The following is a 16,922-nucleotide window of genomic DNA, read 5'->3' as shown; positions in this document are numbered from 1 at the left end:
ATACAGGTTTGTGCACAGCTGGTATTGGTGCACTTTTGCTATTTTATTTACATTACATTCTTTACAAGAAAGGATATGAGTAATAAAAGAAATACTACTAAAATGTTTGGATTACTTGCCAATAAAAGTAAATGAATAAATGCAATACTATAGATAGATAATTTATGTTCAATTACTTATTATCTATTTTAGGTTATTACCATTAAAAGAATATTATGGTGCAGTGTAAGAGGTTGGTCTTCTCTTAATTAAGAATTAGGTTTGAGTCGTGTGTATGAAAAAATCTTTGATAGGGAGTGTCTCCCCAAATTGGGCCTAGTGCAAAACTAAATTGATCGAAGTCCAACATGAGTACAAAATACCAAATAAAAAGTTTATTTTAGGTTACTAATTTATGGATAGTTGATTCATACGGAATTGACTATTAATAGTGTGATATGATAAAACTCTTTTATATTGTTCGTATAAAAATTTAGATCCAATAAATATCCATATATTTTCTTGCTAGTGGGGGCCTTTTACTCATTTTCTATTTTTATGTTTAGTGCTCATTTAAGTTTTTAGCTTGTAAGACCTTACTTGCCACATTTAAAGAAAATACTTTTTTAGTCCGAAAAAGATTGTTTAATAGTTCGGAGTACAATGAGGGACAATTTTAATTGTCAATGTCAATTAAAAAAATTCTTTCTGAAATAAAATGCATATATTTTTTGCTAAAATATTAAAAAGACTATTCTAAAATAATCATAAATAAAGGGAAAATATTTGATTCATCGAATAGTAGCATTATTCATTTCTGAAAGGAGACATAATATTTTGTTCAATGCTTTTGAATTAATTATTATAGAATTAATGAGACATATATAGTTCACCTTTTATGACTGAAGATTAACAGTTACATTCTTGAAAAAAGATAGAAAAAAAACAAACGAAGTTGAATCAAATTGAAGAGATTTCAGAGAATTAATTATTATAGAATTAATGAGACATATATAGTTCACCTTTTATGACTGAAGATTAACAGTCACATTCTTGAAAAAAGATAGAAAAAAAACAAACGAGGTTGAATCAAATTGAAGAGATTTCAGAGAATTAATGGCATGATATTAAATACGTTTTTTTTTAAAAAAATGTAGCTTTATGGATGCCAGCACATATACTGGTAAATCAATCTGGGTCAATATTTCTAAGTGGTCATAGCCTTTTTAAAATTATTCTATGGACCATTTTTTTTAAAAAAAAACAAAGGAATATATACATGATTTGAATTAATTATATGCAGATTCTGAATATTTGATATGATATTTTATAATCATTTGTCCTCTACAGATGGTAAATCAAAAGATGATCAATCTCTATCAACTAGAGAAGAAATCGGATAATTCTTGGAAAAATTAATCTCTAATTATTTGTATTTATTGATTTTGTATAAATATCGAGTGCGTGCTAAATTTTACCACAAAGAGTTCTGAGGTGTACCAAAAGGAATATATACATAATACACATATATTAAAAGTTAATATAATAAGCAGTCAAAAGAGTAGATACATATGTCAAACCTCAAGTTAATTTGACAAATTCTAGAATATATGGAGGGATATCAGAATTGACGTATATAAACAAATATTTGAAATATTTTGACGAAATATTTTGACTGGGTACATTGGAGGCGGCCTTTGGGAAGTTTTTTTTTTTTTAAAATAAATTATTTTATTATTTTATTGTTGTTGTTGTTGCTGTTGTTGTTGTTGTTGTATTCTTGTTATTATTATTTATTTATTTATTTATTTATTTATTGTCTTCAACTGTTCATGTGTTAGTTCGAAGAAAATTGTTTAATTAACCTGATCAAGTGTTCTCTCTAAATGAAACCTAGTTTTGTAATAGCAAATTTTAAAATTGAACTCTTATTAAGTTGATGGTCTATATTTTCATTAATCATAGTTAGGGGGTAAGGATATCAAATGAGTACGTTCAATGTTGATCTTTGGAAAATCTAAATGAGATAGTTAAAAAAATGAACAGGTTATTAACTAGGCGTTTGGCCATGCGATACCATATCACGATATGGTATCGTGAGATGGAATCAACGTTTGGACATGCGATTTACGCTGATTCCATATCATGAGATGTGATTCTATATTCTTCAAAAACCATGATATGGAATTATATGGTAATTTCATATCATGATTTGAGATATTTTAATACAAAAATTGATCCACAAGTTTATATTTTTGTCAAAACAACCCCACATTTATATCTACTAACCATTTATTTCATATGTAAATAAAATTTCTAATCACATCATTACTTTTTAAAATTTATTATTCTCACCGACATAAAATTTATTATTCTCACCAACATATAGTCACTTTAACTCACACCAACCGATTGTTAAAGTGATGAAATATTTATGGTCTATGAGCATGAAAATATAGTTGCGGATGATATTGACCAACAAATGGCTCAAAGTAACAATGTTCGTTCGTTTTCTCGGTCACATGATCGAGAAATGCAAGTTCAACGTTAGAAAATTGTCCGTACTATGTAGAATGATTATATTAAAGACTAGTACGCACTACAATTTATGTTCAATTTTTTTTTATCAAATTAAAGTTAGATGAAACAATTACTTAAGTGGAGAACAGTAGCTTTGTAATAATTTATTATGCGATTTTATAAATTTTTATTTATTTGATAAAATTGAATAAACAATTGGGGCTATTTTAATAGTTTTACAACTTATGAGATTTTTATGTTTATGAGAAAATATATAACACAAAAATTTCATATCTCATGTCCAAACAAAACTTCAATTTCATCTCATGATACCATATCGCATGGCCAAATGGGCCCTTAAAGTCATCCAAAAGTTATTTGGGTTAAAATACTCTAAAAATGGATCAAAACTCAATCTGTCAATTTTTTTTACTAATTCTCAATTGTTTTTAAAATAAATTTATAGTATTTAATAGAATTGATATTATTTTTCTTTTTATTTCTCATCAGTCAATTTGTAGTGTATATCAGTTCAACTTTTGATAAAGTGATTGAAGTAATAAATGAGTGAGTCAATAATCAATTGAAATTTTGGATGAATTAAACTATGTAGTTATGATTTCATAAATAAATTTTGTTACGTTGAGGAACCAATGAGCTTTCTGAAGCTGTAGCTTGTACGGGACTACTTCTAGCGTGTTTTTTTTTGAATTTATTAAAGAAACAATTGTTTAAAAATAAAGTCAAACAATAAATCCTCCTAATTAAAACAATTTCTCAATGTTAAAAAATCATCTGCGTAAGAGTGACGAAATTATTACTCTTATAATCTGATGACTATATCTTATTCTTAATTTTATAAGTGAATAAATCTAGAGAAGTCCTAAATGAATTTTTATAAAGAGAAGAGACGTAAACATGCATGCAACTTTATAAAATTCTACAATTGACTATTTTTGTCAGCTTTTACAAAATTCTACTAATGTTAGTTCATGCATCACCATGATGTCCATTTTTTGTCATATGACATACTCCCTCCCTCCACTCCTCCGTTCTTATTTATATGCCGTTCTTATTAAAAATAAATATTCTACAATATTTGTCATTCACAAAATCAAATGCATAAATAGCATTGTTCTATCTATTTTACACGTGAGAGTGATTAGCCTTGAAAATATGAATTTGACCAACATATATAGGAAAATTGAATAATTTATTCATGTTAATTGGTCAAATTATTTAATCAAAATAAATTAATTCATGTTCATTAATTGAAAACTTGACTTCAAGAGAACACTAAATAAGGATACAATAATGATAAACTTACCTAATTTCTTAAGGGACGTGAAATCTAAAATGATGACATATAAATATAAACGGAGGGTCTATTATTAACGACTACTTAAGAAATACTTCATATATCGAGTATTACTGTAACTTAAATTCTTCATTTTCAAAGCATGCATTACAAGATAATTACTCCTTTTACCTCAAATTGAATAACTAGGCGTAGTGCAAATAGTTTAATATTGTATAATTGGTTATAAAGCAATGCATTTTTTTAAAATAGATTGCGACTTAAAAGTCCTATAAATTGGCACATAACTTTTTTCAAACCAAAAATTAACACCGCTAAGATAAAATCACTTTTTTTAAGGTAAATTTTAAAAAGTAATTAATAAACGGTAAACATATATACACGCGATAAATTCATAATTTCAAAAATATAATGAGTTCAATAATAAAAATCTAAAATTATAACATATATTTGTTGTGAAGTATGTTAATTAATCATGAAAGGAAAAGCTCTACAAATGATCATCACAAATCTTGCAATGAATTGGAGAACAATTTTGAAAAACATAATGTGAAATTAAGAATTCTGCTGTTCTTTTGTAGGATTTCTTAAAATTATGTACGTATCTACTATATACTCCTAATTAATCTCAAATGGAAAAAGACTTACAACTTACCGAATTTTGACGATGACTTATAAATCATAAGTTGATATCCACGTATAATTTTGCAAAATCTGTTTTGTTGAATTTAGTTGTACCACGTATCAATGCATGTGTCATTTTCAATTACTACAACCAGAAAGATCCAATTTATGGTACATGGTTTAGAATTTAAAACATGAATTAAGTTGGACTAATTGACTAGAGTGCTCACCTAAAGGGTAGAGACTGTGGCAGAAGTTTTAGTGATCGACTGTAGGTTATCCCGGGGTTAAGAAAAAAAGCTATCCCTTGTACTTTCATAAGTGGGCTGAATTTACCCTAGTGGTTCTGTTAGGATAAGGGGTATATTTGAACTAACGTTTGATTGCGGAGCTAAATTTATTTGAAAGGTAAAATAGAGAATGTAAATTATTTTTGAATATGTAAGAAAAAATAGATAAATAAAATTTAAAAAATAAATAAAGGCGCAGTGGAGTATCCAATTAAGGAGTGGGGTGTAAATTTTGATTTAACTGAATGATAAACTGATGATTCGAAAAAGTGTTATTGAATTATCATATATACTGGTAGCGATCTGATTTTGTATCTTATGCTATTGTCTTCGTGATTCAATTAACGGTTGAATTATTTGATTTATCCTAATAATTCAACAGATAAACCCAAAAAGGTTTGTTGAATTTACCCTTTTACTCACACTAGATTAGTAGAAATATGTGAGTCCGCATGGATTTATAAAGATCATCGTTGTGAGATATTTTATTCTTCTATACCTCGTCTCACGTTTAGGGTTGAATATCTAAAGCATGACAATTTAATGGGGTAGTGAAATGAGTCTTGTTGTGTATTATGTAAAAAAAGTTAGACCATTATATGTTTCAGTTTTTCTCCAGGCCCCACACATAACAAAAACTTTATACATCAAACTGTCTTTTTTAAGTGAAATTTTTATTTACCGGTCTTATTCGTCATGGATATAATACAAAAGAATTGTCCCATTTGTACATGTCACAACATGAGACTCGTCATTATACTGTACTGAACTCTTGTCATGCTCTTTAGCTTGGCCTTAGATGACATTTATACCCTTCAACTTTGGATGTGCAGAAGTAAGCACTTAAGCAATCATACTGTTGAACAAGTAGACTCACGCGTCCTATATAACAATTTTCATGCGATTTGTCGTGTTGAATGTATACATTTCATGTGATTATTTATGTAGGACGTATGTGTCTCGTTCAATTTTTTAAATTAATATATTGTACGAGACTCAAAGCTACGAACAAATCCGAATGAATTTGGTCATGGCCAGAGTACACTCAACCCCTGAACTTAATTAGAACGAGATCGAGTCGTCAGAGTAAAACAATTATTTGTATATTGAACAATATACTTTTTCTTTGAAGCGTGAATGCGTGATCATCTTTGCTTAATTTACTTCATCCTATTTATCTAAGTTTTCATCATTTTTTTGTTCAGTTTTTTCATGATATAAGACAATTATTAATATAATATGCACTTAATAAACATGCATCATAGCTAATCAATCATTATATTCGATTGGGATTAAGTTTTCAACTATATTATATATGGACACGTCTCTTTCTTTTTGGTCGGCCCTTACGCCTAAATCTTCATTATATATGTTCTTATTTCTCTTAACAATAATGTTAAATTTCAAGGCTTTAGTCACAATTACGATTAACAAAAATTAAAGATCTTATATGTCAATTCATAGCTAGAAATACAACTATGTTGGAAGATTCTGAATTTAGACGTTAGGAATTCTGAATAATTAAAGAGTTAATATATCTAATTCTTTTCATACTTGTCATTCACATTTACAATATTCAATGTCGAAATACTGAATTCTATTTAATCCGCAAAATCATGATTCGATCAACCATATTCCTCTCGACACATAAAAGCTAAAAACAGTCTACTAGATAAGTCAAGTAATGCCAGATACAAATGAAATTGTTTTTTAGCATGGGTAGTAGTGTATTGTGGTTGAAGGATGTCGTGGAGGCATGAAGTTAAAATCATTTGGCCTGTGAGAGGCTTGCTTGTTTATGAAGTAGTACATATACAGTAATATATATATATATATATATATATAGTAGTATAGCACAAGAATGTCTGTGTAATTAATTAGACTACTTTAATAGCACATATGAAGTAGTTGAAGAAATGATGATATTTTTAGTTGAATGTTGGCTTTTACGAGGGTTACATCATGTCACCTTCCTCTTCCTTTTGAATCTACCACTACACCTTGTTACTACTACTTTACTACAATATTATATAAGCACAACTTTTTCTATAACATATCCGCACTATACTATTTGTTCATTTGATTAAGCTCATCATCTAAGTCAATTTTTTAAGCTGAAAGTATGGTCCACCAAGCATGACTCATCACATAGTACTTCCTTGGTTTCAATTTGTCGGTCTTAATTTTTTTTCCTGATGTGTTCTATTTTTAAAAAAAATTCGTTTAGAAATAAATATCTCTTTTCTTTTGCTGAAAACTCTTTAATTAAATTCAACTTTCTATCGGACATATTTAAAACCACAAGATTAAAGAACATTTTGATACATTCTACGTTTCTTTAATTTAAGACCACAAAATTCAAAAATCTTCTTTAGTTTATTAAACTCCATGTCAAGTTAGAATCTGACAAATATATTGTAATCGAGGAAGTATTTTTCTTAGATGTTATTCATTGTATTTTTGTGGTCACTAATTTCCCCAGCATCTAATTTAATGATGACCATCAAACTAGTAACTTTAGAATGAGTTCTGTTTCCCATAACATAGAATGAGTTTTCGTTTTAGGGACAATAAACAGGTAAAATTGTACTTGTACACGAAATTTATCCCAACTTATCTTAATTTATCATAAGTGATAAAATAATATGAATACATGCATTAATCAATTATAATCTAGAGATGGTAGTATATTTAAAATTACATTATTATGCATTTTGAGTTATAAATAGTATAATATACCACAAGATATTGTTCAAATGGCTTTCCATGTGGAACAAATATTTATCTCAAGTTGACTGCTGATTCTAATGTGGATTATTATGCTGGACTGGTTTGTAGCCCATAGGCCTACAAATTTGTAAACCCACAATATAAAGCCCAGGCCCATGAAATAGTGTTCCCCCCCTTAAATGGGTTGTTTTCAATTTTTCCCTAATTAGTGTTAGCCTTTAATTTTTGTCTTTCACAAATAGTAACTCTTTCATATACGTAAGTTGATATTTTCATATCATAATATATCACAAATTATGCATTATGCTCTTAAAATACTTATGTCCCCCAAAATATAATTTTGATTTTTCGAAGGCAAAATTAAAGACCAGTTCATTTAAAAAAATAAAATTAATGATCAATAAATTTGAAGGAAAAATCGTGTAATTAAATGTCGTTGACGACTGACGAGAGAAAAGAAGTAAGAAGCCATATAGGCTTTGGCACATTCTTAGGAAGGACCAGAAATGAATCTATATGCAACTTCCGTTGAATTGAATATGTCCACAAGAAAAAAAATGAACAAAAGCTTCATAATTGAATGCAAAGTTTGAATGAGAAAAAATAAAAGAAAAGAAGAACCGTCTTTATCAACAAATAATAATAAAATTTTATATAGAAAAATATATACATGACATTTATTAATTTAATTTAATTTAATGTGATGACATTGAGGCTTGTTTGGGAGAGCGTTGAAATTGTGGTGTATTTAATTCAGAAGAGGTAGAGGAATCTAAATGCTAAGCGTGCGGGGATATGGTCACCTAAGATTTTCCAACTTTAATTTGTTTTATATTCAAACCTCGATATAAGATTCTTACCTAACAAATTAAAAATTTAACAAGGATAGGTATGTATGGAAGGTTCATCCAATCTTATAATGAATGTAATCCAAATGGAAAAAACTATTTGGTCCCATTCAACTATGTGCCCTTTTTATTATACACTTTTTTTTTTTTTATGTATTTGATTGTTACTTAAAATGTATTGTATTGTTAAATTTCGTTGTTACGTAAAAATGAAAACTCCCATTTTATGGAACAATCGATTTGGTGTGTTCCCTTTGTTACTTAATTTCTTTTTTCAATTATATCATGGCATAATATTTCATAATACTTTTTTACCCTTTACCATATATTATTTAATTCTAGTCAAATCTCCTATCCTAGAATAATTAAGGATATTTTTGTAGATTTATAAATTACAATACAGTACGATATAGTCAAACCAAACAATAAAAATGTTATTAAACAACAACAAACAATACAGTCTAGCCGAACATTGAATCTACCATACAGTATAGCACAATAAAATACAATACATTATGAAACAATGGGTAACAATGATCCAAACCGAGTGTTAGTTACATTGCTCCAACATAACTAACTAACTACATTTGACAACTCTCAACTTTTGCTCACGAGTTCATGGTTTTGCAAACCTAATATGCCGGTTAATCCAGAATTTCAAACTGTAGAACTCAAAATTCTGAATCCGCCTCTAAACAATTTGGAGAATGAAGTGTTTTGGCTTGTAGTAACCTCAACTAACAGCAACCATTTAGCCATTAGCAGATTACAATCCAGTTAGATGAAAATTGATGAAGTAGCAATAGAGGTGGGACAGTCTCAGTCTTAACATGTAAGGTGGAAATCCAAAAATAAAGATCAAATCAATCATGTGCTTCACCCCTTTCCATGCACAAAAAGTACCACAAATGAAATCTTTAAGCAAGTGTACCAATATGGATAAAAATAGGCAGAACAAATCTTTCTTTATTCAAATCATGCCTAATTACTTTGTAGTCTTTACCAGCACTAGAAAATATCTTGGACACTATTGTATTTGTATACTGTTTATAAGCAGCTATATGTAGGCTCTCATTGATCATTCTTACTAAATGTAAAAGGAAAAACTGGAAATATTGGATTTTTAATTTTACATCAACAGAACTCAATGAGGAGAATAGAAGAGACAAGAGAAAGACAGTGAAAGAACCATTGATCTTTTTTTTTTTTCATTCTTATGTTGAAAATATAAAACCAAAAAAAAAAACAAAAGAGAGATTGATAGATGAAAAGAGAGATACACATTTTTTTCCCTAAAATTCTAATCTTTTTGTACAAAGAAAAACTATTCAACAAAAATAATTGTGAGGAAGCCCAACTCACCTTCTTCTTCACCCTCCTCCAAAGCTTCCATAATCCATTCAAAATGAACACTTGCCAAATTCACATCTTTTCCTTATAAACCAATCAAAGACTTAATCTTTTCCCTTGTAAAACCTGAATCAAGCTATTAGCATTCCTTCTCACTTTCTCATTATCATCTTCTAATAAGCCAACAGAAATCTCAAACACCCCTTCTCTTACAGCCAACACACGCATCCTTTCATTGTAACTACACAGCAAACTGATGGTCAAAAGAGCATATTGCACAGCTCTTGAAGACCCATTTTTCAAGAATTTTATCAAAACATCCAATAACCCACAGTATTTAATCATTTCATGACGACCCTCTCTACATTTTGCTAATAATCCCAATACCTCAACTGATCTTTCTAGGCCTGAATTAGCATTCTTAATCAGTACTGGAACAGCCTGGTTTTCCACGGCCCGAACCCGATTATCGGGGAAAGAGCACAGCGTGTAGAGAGCAGTAGCAGCTTCCTTTCTCTCTCTACCGCTGCCACCCCAAAGCAGCGAAATTAACCCTTGAATTGCATCTGGGTATGCCCCAATTGTTGCCTTATTCACTTCCACCACCGCTAAACTCGTCAAAACCGTGGCGGCCACCGCCCTCGAGTCTCCAGCACCTCTCCTTAAAGCGGAGACCACTCTCCCCACAACCCCTTCTGCCACCAACCCCACTTTGTTATCATCATCCAAGCTCAAATTCAACAACAAATGAAGCGCTTTCTCCTGCAAACCACCCGAGTCATCATCCGAGTTAACGCAATTGAGAAGAGCAGAAACAGCGCCTGACTCAGTGAGTTTCCTTCGGATCGCCAAGTCACGCTTAGACAGCTTACTTAGTTGGTCGAGCGAGTTGAGCTTAGAATCCAAATTGGAAGAAGAAGAAGAAGCAATAAGGGTTTGAATAAGGGACTGTGGGTCAGGGTAAGCCAGTGGTTTGGGGAAAGAGACGAGGGTATAATTGGAAATGAGACTCCGAAGGGCATGATTAGGGATGAGAGAAACCGGGTCGGAAATGGGTAGATTGGTGATCGGGCAAGTCCGGTGGCCGGAGTCGACCCACCGTTGGATTGAAGAGCGGTCGAAGGTATGACCCGATGAGAGAATAACCGGGTCGGACATAATCTCAAGGGAAATCGGGCACCGAAAATCGTCCGGGAACTGGGTTGAAGTTGCCATTTCTATTTTTGTTCCTTCTGGGAAATGGGTTTCTGTTTTCTCTCTCTAGATTCTCTTTCTATACGTATCTATCTATAGATATAGATAATATATAGAAGAGTGTGTGTGTGGAGGTAAGAGAGGGTTTATGAGGTTTAGGTCAAGTAAAAGGTGTACACTTGTGAGGTGGAAGAGCTCAGCTTGTGACATGCATCACTATGTAAAATGACATTATTCTCCTTGAAAATGACATCAATAATAGTAATATATTAACTCACATAATATCTTAAATATATAATATCATAAAACACTAGCTCAATATGGGTAGGTGAAAATAATAATTAGGAAAACATATAGTAATTTGCTAGATATTGACAAGTTTGATATTTGCCGTTTGGGACTCTCAAAGCTAAATTGATTCAAAAGGATTTGTCGGTCACTTTTTCTCTCAAAAAGGGAAATTGAATCTTATACTTGAAAATAAACTCAATTTCCTAATATCTTTTCATTAATTAACAAATTACGAAAAATCGCAGTTCAATGAAAAGGGGTATTTTTGGAAGTAAAATTTAGTAGGGTAGTACCTTAACGGTCCCCTGATTAATATATCGGTCTGTAGTCACGAGAAAGTGTAACCGTTATGAAAATGATATTCATTTACTGATTTACCCTTAGCGGTGGAACTGTTACAAGTCAACTCACATAAAGTATGCAATTTTTATTTTTTTTAAAAAGCATTAAAATCCAATACCACAAAAACACGTCAATATAAAGAGTTGATTGTTTCTTACCACGTGAATTTCGTAATCCTGCGATGAGAAAGATTTCTAGTATGTACTTTAAATATGTTCCAAGTTAATTAACTTGATTAATCTTATAAAACACTGATGATAAAATCTTCATACACTTTATCTTTTCAGATCTCGATACACTTTATCTGCTTAGATCTCGATATAATATGCTATTTTCATTCTCACTTGATAAATCATTAAGACTTAGCATGCATATAATTTCCAACTATATAAAAAGGGTATATACGCCTATTACGATAGCTATGATAAGCATAAAAGAAAACGACAAGAATAAATAAATGAATGGATGTTGGAATTAAGAAAATTGAGAATGACATAGGTTGGTAAATGGGACCTTTTTAAATTGTAATTTTTCCGTTATGACAAAATTAAAGCCTTCGTGACAACCTCTCATACTTGCCAAATGTCTGGATCATTTTACAGTATATTCCTATCGTCCCAACTTGATTAATGTTACTTATAAAATTATTAATCAATTAAATGGTTTTATTTGTCCCATCATATAATATGTTCTTTGGAAGGGCGTGGAACTTTTTCTTAACAAGAAGATGGGTGTTCTAGCCAACTCGTTTATTATACTCCATCAGTTTTAATTTAATTGTCATGTTTTAATTTGACACAAAGTCTAAGTAGGTGCAATAATAATAATAACATATTCAGAAAAATCTCATAAATAACAGGTACAAAGGATAAGAAAACATAACAACTAACAAGGGAAGCAGTGTAAATCCTACAAGAAAGGAACAAGACACATGCGATAATTGAAACAAAAGCAAAAACTACAATAATACATCTAGTACAACAACAAACACCCAGATGAAGGTAAAGAAGCTTTTTAAATTTTGCGGTCTTAAATTAAACATGTGTAGAATATACAAAAATGTCCTTTAACCTTGTAGCCTTAAACAATGTCCCCAAAATTAAACATATGGACTATAAAAAAAAGTAGAAAAAATAAATTAAAACGGAGGAGTATCATCAAATATCTGCTACCTTCCACTAAAATATCGTCAGACTTCACCCGCCAAGTATTAAGTAGATGAACAAAATCACCGCATATTTAAGAGGTCAATTAGGTGAAAGTTTGTTAGTTGAGTCTATTCAGAGTTCAGGTTTTGTTAAACTGTATTATCTACAAATGGTCCTAGTTAGGTTTGATGTTGAGTGATTTAACATATCTTTAATCAGGGCATATTCCTGATAATGTGATATCCAAAACTTTTCAAAAGAAAGCACTTTAGTATCTCAATATAACCTAAAACAGATAAAAGCAGACATAGTTGACTCATCCAAGGAACATACTGTGTCTTGTTTATCTGATCTGAACTTTCCTATCTTAAGATGGAATAAAGCAAGGTACCAATACAGTATCCATTCATATCTATCTAGGTTAGTATTAATGGGAAAAAGTTCCATACCTAGCGTGACAAACGTCTCCTCCGAAAACGTTTATTTATAGCTAGCAAGGTCAAGATACATGTAAGTAACAGAAGGTGCATGGACTTTTCTAGTTAAATACATAAAGTAGTTTATAGACATCTAGGGCTAGTATGATATGTAAACAAGCAAATAAAACTAAAGTAAGATCATGCAACTGAGTGTTCTCTTTCCAACTATCCTCTTCTATATAGTATGGCACTACTTTAAGCACATTATAGTATATAGCCTTTTTCTTCAACCTTCCACTTGCTAATTACATCAGCAGCTGGAAGCATCAAGCGGGTAGTACCATCATCTCGTTTCAACCAGTCACTCTTCTAAGGTTCTGTCCTCAATTGGTCAATTGTTTTCCCGTGAACAAAACAACCACGATTGATTCCAGTTACACAGGGATCGATCCATGCTCCATTGCCTTGTTCTTAATCTGAGATGTGCATACAAGTTTAAATATTTTTAATGACATTAATCTATGAGCTTCTAATGAAAGCCTAGACAAGTCAGCATCAGTACCTCCGTTGACTATGACTGTTGAGATAAAGCTGCATCATCAATGCATGAAGGTTTTTTCGCATTGTAGTAAAAATATGCTATCATTTGAACCAAATCATCAGCTGTACGAATTTCTGCATAGATTTATCGGAAGTTGCAAAGTAAACAATCGTTCAACATAACAATGAATGTAGCTAAAAAGATTACAATTACTTTATCAAACTAGTGAGGGGATACATAAGAAGTACCTTTTTCCCTGTATAGTATCCTGTTTCCTCGTAAGAACAATATCTGTGGACTTTCTTTAACTTTAAGCGCATAGGCTAGATCCCTCTCAATATTAATGTCAATCTTCACAGTCTACACCAAGTAATTAGGGGAAAGTAAGATAAGAGGGTTCACTAACGGACAATGTAAGGACAAGTGATTATGTTTCACAAACCCGAGGAGGCAAGCGCTCTTTGGCACTCCAATACACCTTGGCTGCTTTCTCTAGCTCCTTAAGAGCTTTCCAGTTGTCACTAGCCCTGTGCAATTAGAAATTATCTCAGAGAACATAAAAGACTTGCATATTGCTTATAGGATATATCCTCTAGGACTTCAATTTGTAAACAAAACAAGATTCACTTACCGATTGTATCTCTCAAAAACAAGAACAATGAGGGGACTGGGATGAAAAGCGAAGCTCTCCCACTCAAGACAATTGATTTCCTTCACCCAGCAATCATCAATCTCCCCCTCCCAATTGATCTCAACTCCATCTTCTCCTATAACATTTTTTATTGGATGCTTGTCAAAATACTCTGATGCTCTAATTCCCCATCCAACATCTGCATCCAGAGGCCAATTTGGATCCTCCTCCTCAATGATCATTTTCTTTTCTTTCTTATCCCTACTGCTGTCATCTTCATCATCACTACTTTCATCAGAATCGGTGTCATCATCAACCCTATCTTTGAGGATATTCTCGGTATCTTTCATCATATCAGAGTTCTGCTCTCGGATAGAGGCAAATGTCTTTTCTAATGAATCACGAACAAAATCCTCAACTGCAGCTGCTTCGCTCCTGCGACCACGCCTCGGTTTTTTAGGGATTGTTGTTGGGAAGATCTTGGCAGAGTCTTTGTCTTCATTATGAGAAATTTTATTTTCCTGGGACCTTGTAGCTTTCCTAGGCCTTGAACCAGAGTTATGCTTAGGATCAGACACCTGTTCCTCTTCAGACTTTCTTGAAGTGGCAAAGCAAGTCAGACGTTTCAAAGGAGGTGGCAATAGGAAGTTAGAAAAAGAGCAAGAACTACACTGTTGCCCTGCTTTGAGTGCAGAGAGTGATGAAATAGCACAAAAGTTAAGATTTAATGCAGAATGGATGACCATCTTCCTTCGCTTAAATACTTTGCTGGGAGGATTAAAATCTCTACGAGGATAACTCTTAATACAAGAAGCCTGTTGATAACACCAACCAAAATTAAGAGTGAAATTTTATCAAACTCTAGTCTACAAAACACATATCTTAAGACATCACTTCAAACTAGCAGATAAGAGTAAACATCAAACATCTCATCATCCACATCACAGTCTTATGTACATGCAAAATGACTAGCATTACATTCAAAAGGTATTTAAACAAAGCCAAATGTAGAAGCCATAACATTGATGTTGAATTGTTGAGCACAGTACTAGGTCTTTTTAAGTTTTATTTAACAAAAATATATTAAACTAAGCAAAATCCACACGAAGAAGTAGCGTAGACGGTGGTATTCCACATGGACGACTTAAAATTCTGCTTTTGGCTACCGTTAAAGGCTACATAATTCGAAGCATAGAGGTTGAAACTTGAAAGTCTAATAAGCAAATAATCAAACATGTGGTGTGCATAGGTCATCAGACCATCCATACACTACAATCAAACAATACAATACATTAATTATGTATATAACTTCATGACTACAACAATGGCAAGCAGTTAAAGCTCAATGAATCAAAGTTTGTAATAATAATATTTCGCAAAGTACTTTGTTACCTTCTCAAAAATACAAGCTTAGAAAAACAAAGGCTACCTGAGAATGAAGAAGCTTAATCTCAAGTTTCGATTGTCCAGACGCTAATTGCTTTAACCCTATAACAAATAGCAGCTTTATTCCGAGAGATGGGAGGGAAGAGAAAATGACCCAAATATAAAGATGATATACGGCACACTGACCACGTCACAGTTTTGAGAACTAACAATATTCTAAATGAAATTTGAAAACTCTATAATATAAATATTTTCAATTACATGAAGTGAAAATAACTATTTCTAAATTTTATCCAAATGAATACCGTAACCCAAAACTCGACTTGTAAAAAACCTAACACAGCTCCAAACTTGGGTTAAACATTTTTTTTTAACTTGATAAAAAAATTGTTAAATAGAATAGAATGATTTCCACCATGCTTTTATTGGTCTTTTGCCTAAATGATATTTTTGGATATGTAGTGAAAGTTGAGTGATTTAATTTTATTGTTAGCTAAATTAATTTGAAGATATTTTTGACAATTACTCTATTAAGTTAAGTTGAGTGACTTTATATGTAGCTAATCCGAGTCTATCACATTTTTTCATATGTCAACATACATAAATATAATTCTTAAAATTGTTTTAATATTATTGAGCTTGGTTCGTAGTGCATACTTCATCACGAGTTATTTTTTTCTTCGTGAATTAGTAATTGATTCACATTTACATGATCTTTGGAGTCGAATTGGTTAATCCCCTCACATACTTGTTCAAGTTCATGTTGTAAAGCAAGTTTCACCGCTAGGTCAGTGAAGAGTGTTGAGAATTCTAAGGTAATAAAAGTACTATTTGTAACTTTAATTTTATTTTTCCAAACTTTGTTGGATAAAGCTATTTACTTACTATCTATGCTGGTAGGAGATAACATTCCGTGAAATCAATCAAATTACACACAAACTAACTTGAACACCATGGTTATAAGAAGAAAAGTTTAACATTGACAAATCAAGTGAAACATTACATATGAATCAGGAATAATGCAGTATCACTTAAGGTGTACAATATTTTGTTGTTGATCAGCTTTATGTAACAATTGTTGAGCCATAAGTAACAAGTCAGGACTCAATCTAAACATCAAAATACAAAATTCAATCTGATCAAGAGCTCCATCACCATCCATATCTCCTTCTCTAATCATGTTCTTCAATTCTTCTTCACTAAATTCTTGCAATCCCATCAGCTCAGAGTTTTTCTTTAAGCTATCAATTGTGATCACTCCTTTCTCACCATCCATTAACATCCGATAACCTTTGCATAGCTCGTTGATCA

The 16,922-nt window shown here is 31.5% G+C and overlaps 2 protein-coding genes across 2 annotated transcripts; both read right to left on the bottom strand.

Annotated features, from left to right (window-relative positions):
- Positions 1 to 9,548: 9,548 nt before the first annotated feature.
- Positions 9,549 to 10,955, bottom strand: LOC125821849 (U-box domain-containing protein 8). Its single transcript, XM_049501211.1, has one exon. The coding sequence runs from the start codon at positions 10,872 to 10,874 to the stop codon at positions 9,756 to 9,758; it is 1,119 nt and encodes a 372-aa protein (XP_049357168.1). The 5' UTR covers positions 10,875 to 10,955; the 3' UTR covers positions 9,549 to 9,755.
- A 2,204-nt stretch (positions 10,956 to 13,159) lies between these two features.
- LOC125821850 (thioredoxin-like fold domain-containing protein MRL7 homolog, chloroplastic) lies at positions 13,160 to 15,103 on the bottom strand. The gene is made up of 5 exons (XM_049501212.1): positions 14,226 to 15,103; positions 14,037 to 14,121; positions 13,843 to 13,954; positions 13,616 to 13,728; positions 13,160 to 13,529 (listed from the first exon to the last, which is right to left on the bottom strand). Exons 1-4 carry the CDS (start codon positions 14,969 to 14,971, stop codon positions 13,625 to 13,627), a joined length of 1,047 nt encoding a protein of 348 aa, XP_049357169.1. The 5' UTR covers positions 14,972 to 15,103; the 3' UTR covers positions 13,160 to 13,529; positions 13,616 to 13,624.
- Positions 15,104 to 16,922: the final 1,819 nt, after the last annotated feature.

This window comes from Solanum verrucosum, unplaced genomic scaffold (assembly GCF_900185275.1).
Source record: "Solanum verrucosum unplaced genomic scaffold, falcon-dt-bn FXZP01000103.1, whole genome shotgun sequence".
Taxonomy (NCBI): Eukaryota; Viridiplantae; Streptophyta; class Magnoliopsida; order Solanales; family Solanaceae; genus Solanum; species Solanum verrucosum.
The sequence above is the reverse complement of the archived record's forward strand: the minus strand, read 5'-3'. Positions and strand labels throughout refer to the sequence as shown.

What these genes read in the sequence shown, in the direction of transcription:
- LOC125821850 (XM_049501212.1), bottom strand. Translation starts at nt 14,971, where the DNA reads ATGGTCATCCATTCTGCATTAAATCTTAACTTTTGTGCTATTTCATCA. An exon ending in AAGAGCGCTTGCCTCCTCGG is followed by an intron (nt 13,955 to 14,036) that starts GTTTGTGAAACA and finishes TACTTGGTGTAG; the next exon opens with ACTGTGAAGATTGACATTAA. An exon ending in GATACTATACAGGGAAAAAG is followed by an intron (nt 13,729 to 13,842) that starts GTACTTCTTATG and finishes AAATCTATGCAG; the next exon opens with AAATTCGTACAGCTGATGAT.
- LOC125821849 (XM_049501211.1), bottom strand. Translation starts at nt 10,874, where the DNA reads ATGGCAACTTCAACCCAGTTCCCGGACGATTTTCGGTGCCCGATTTCC.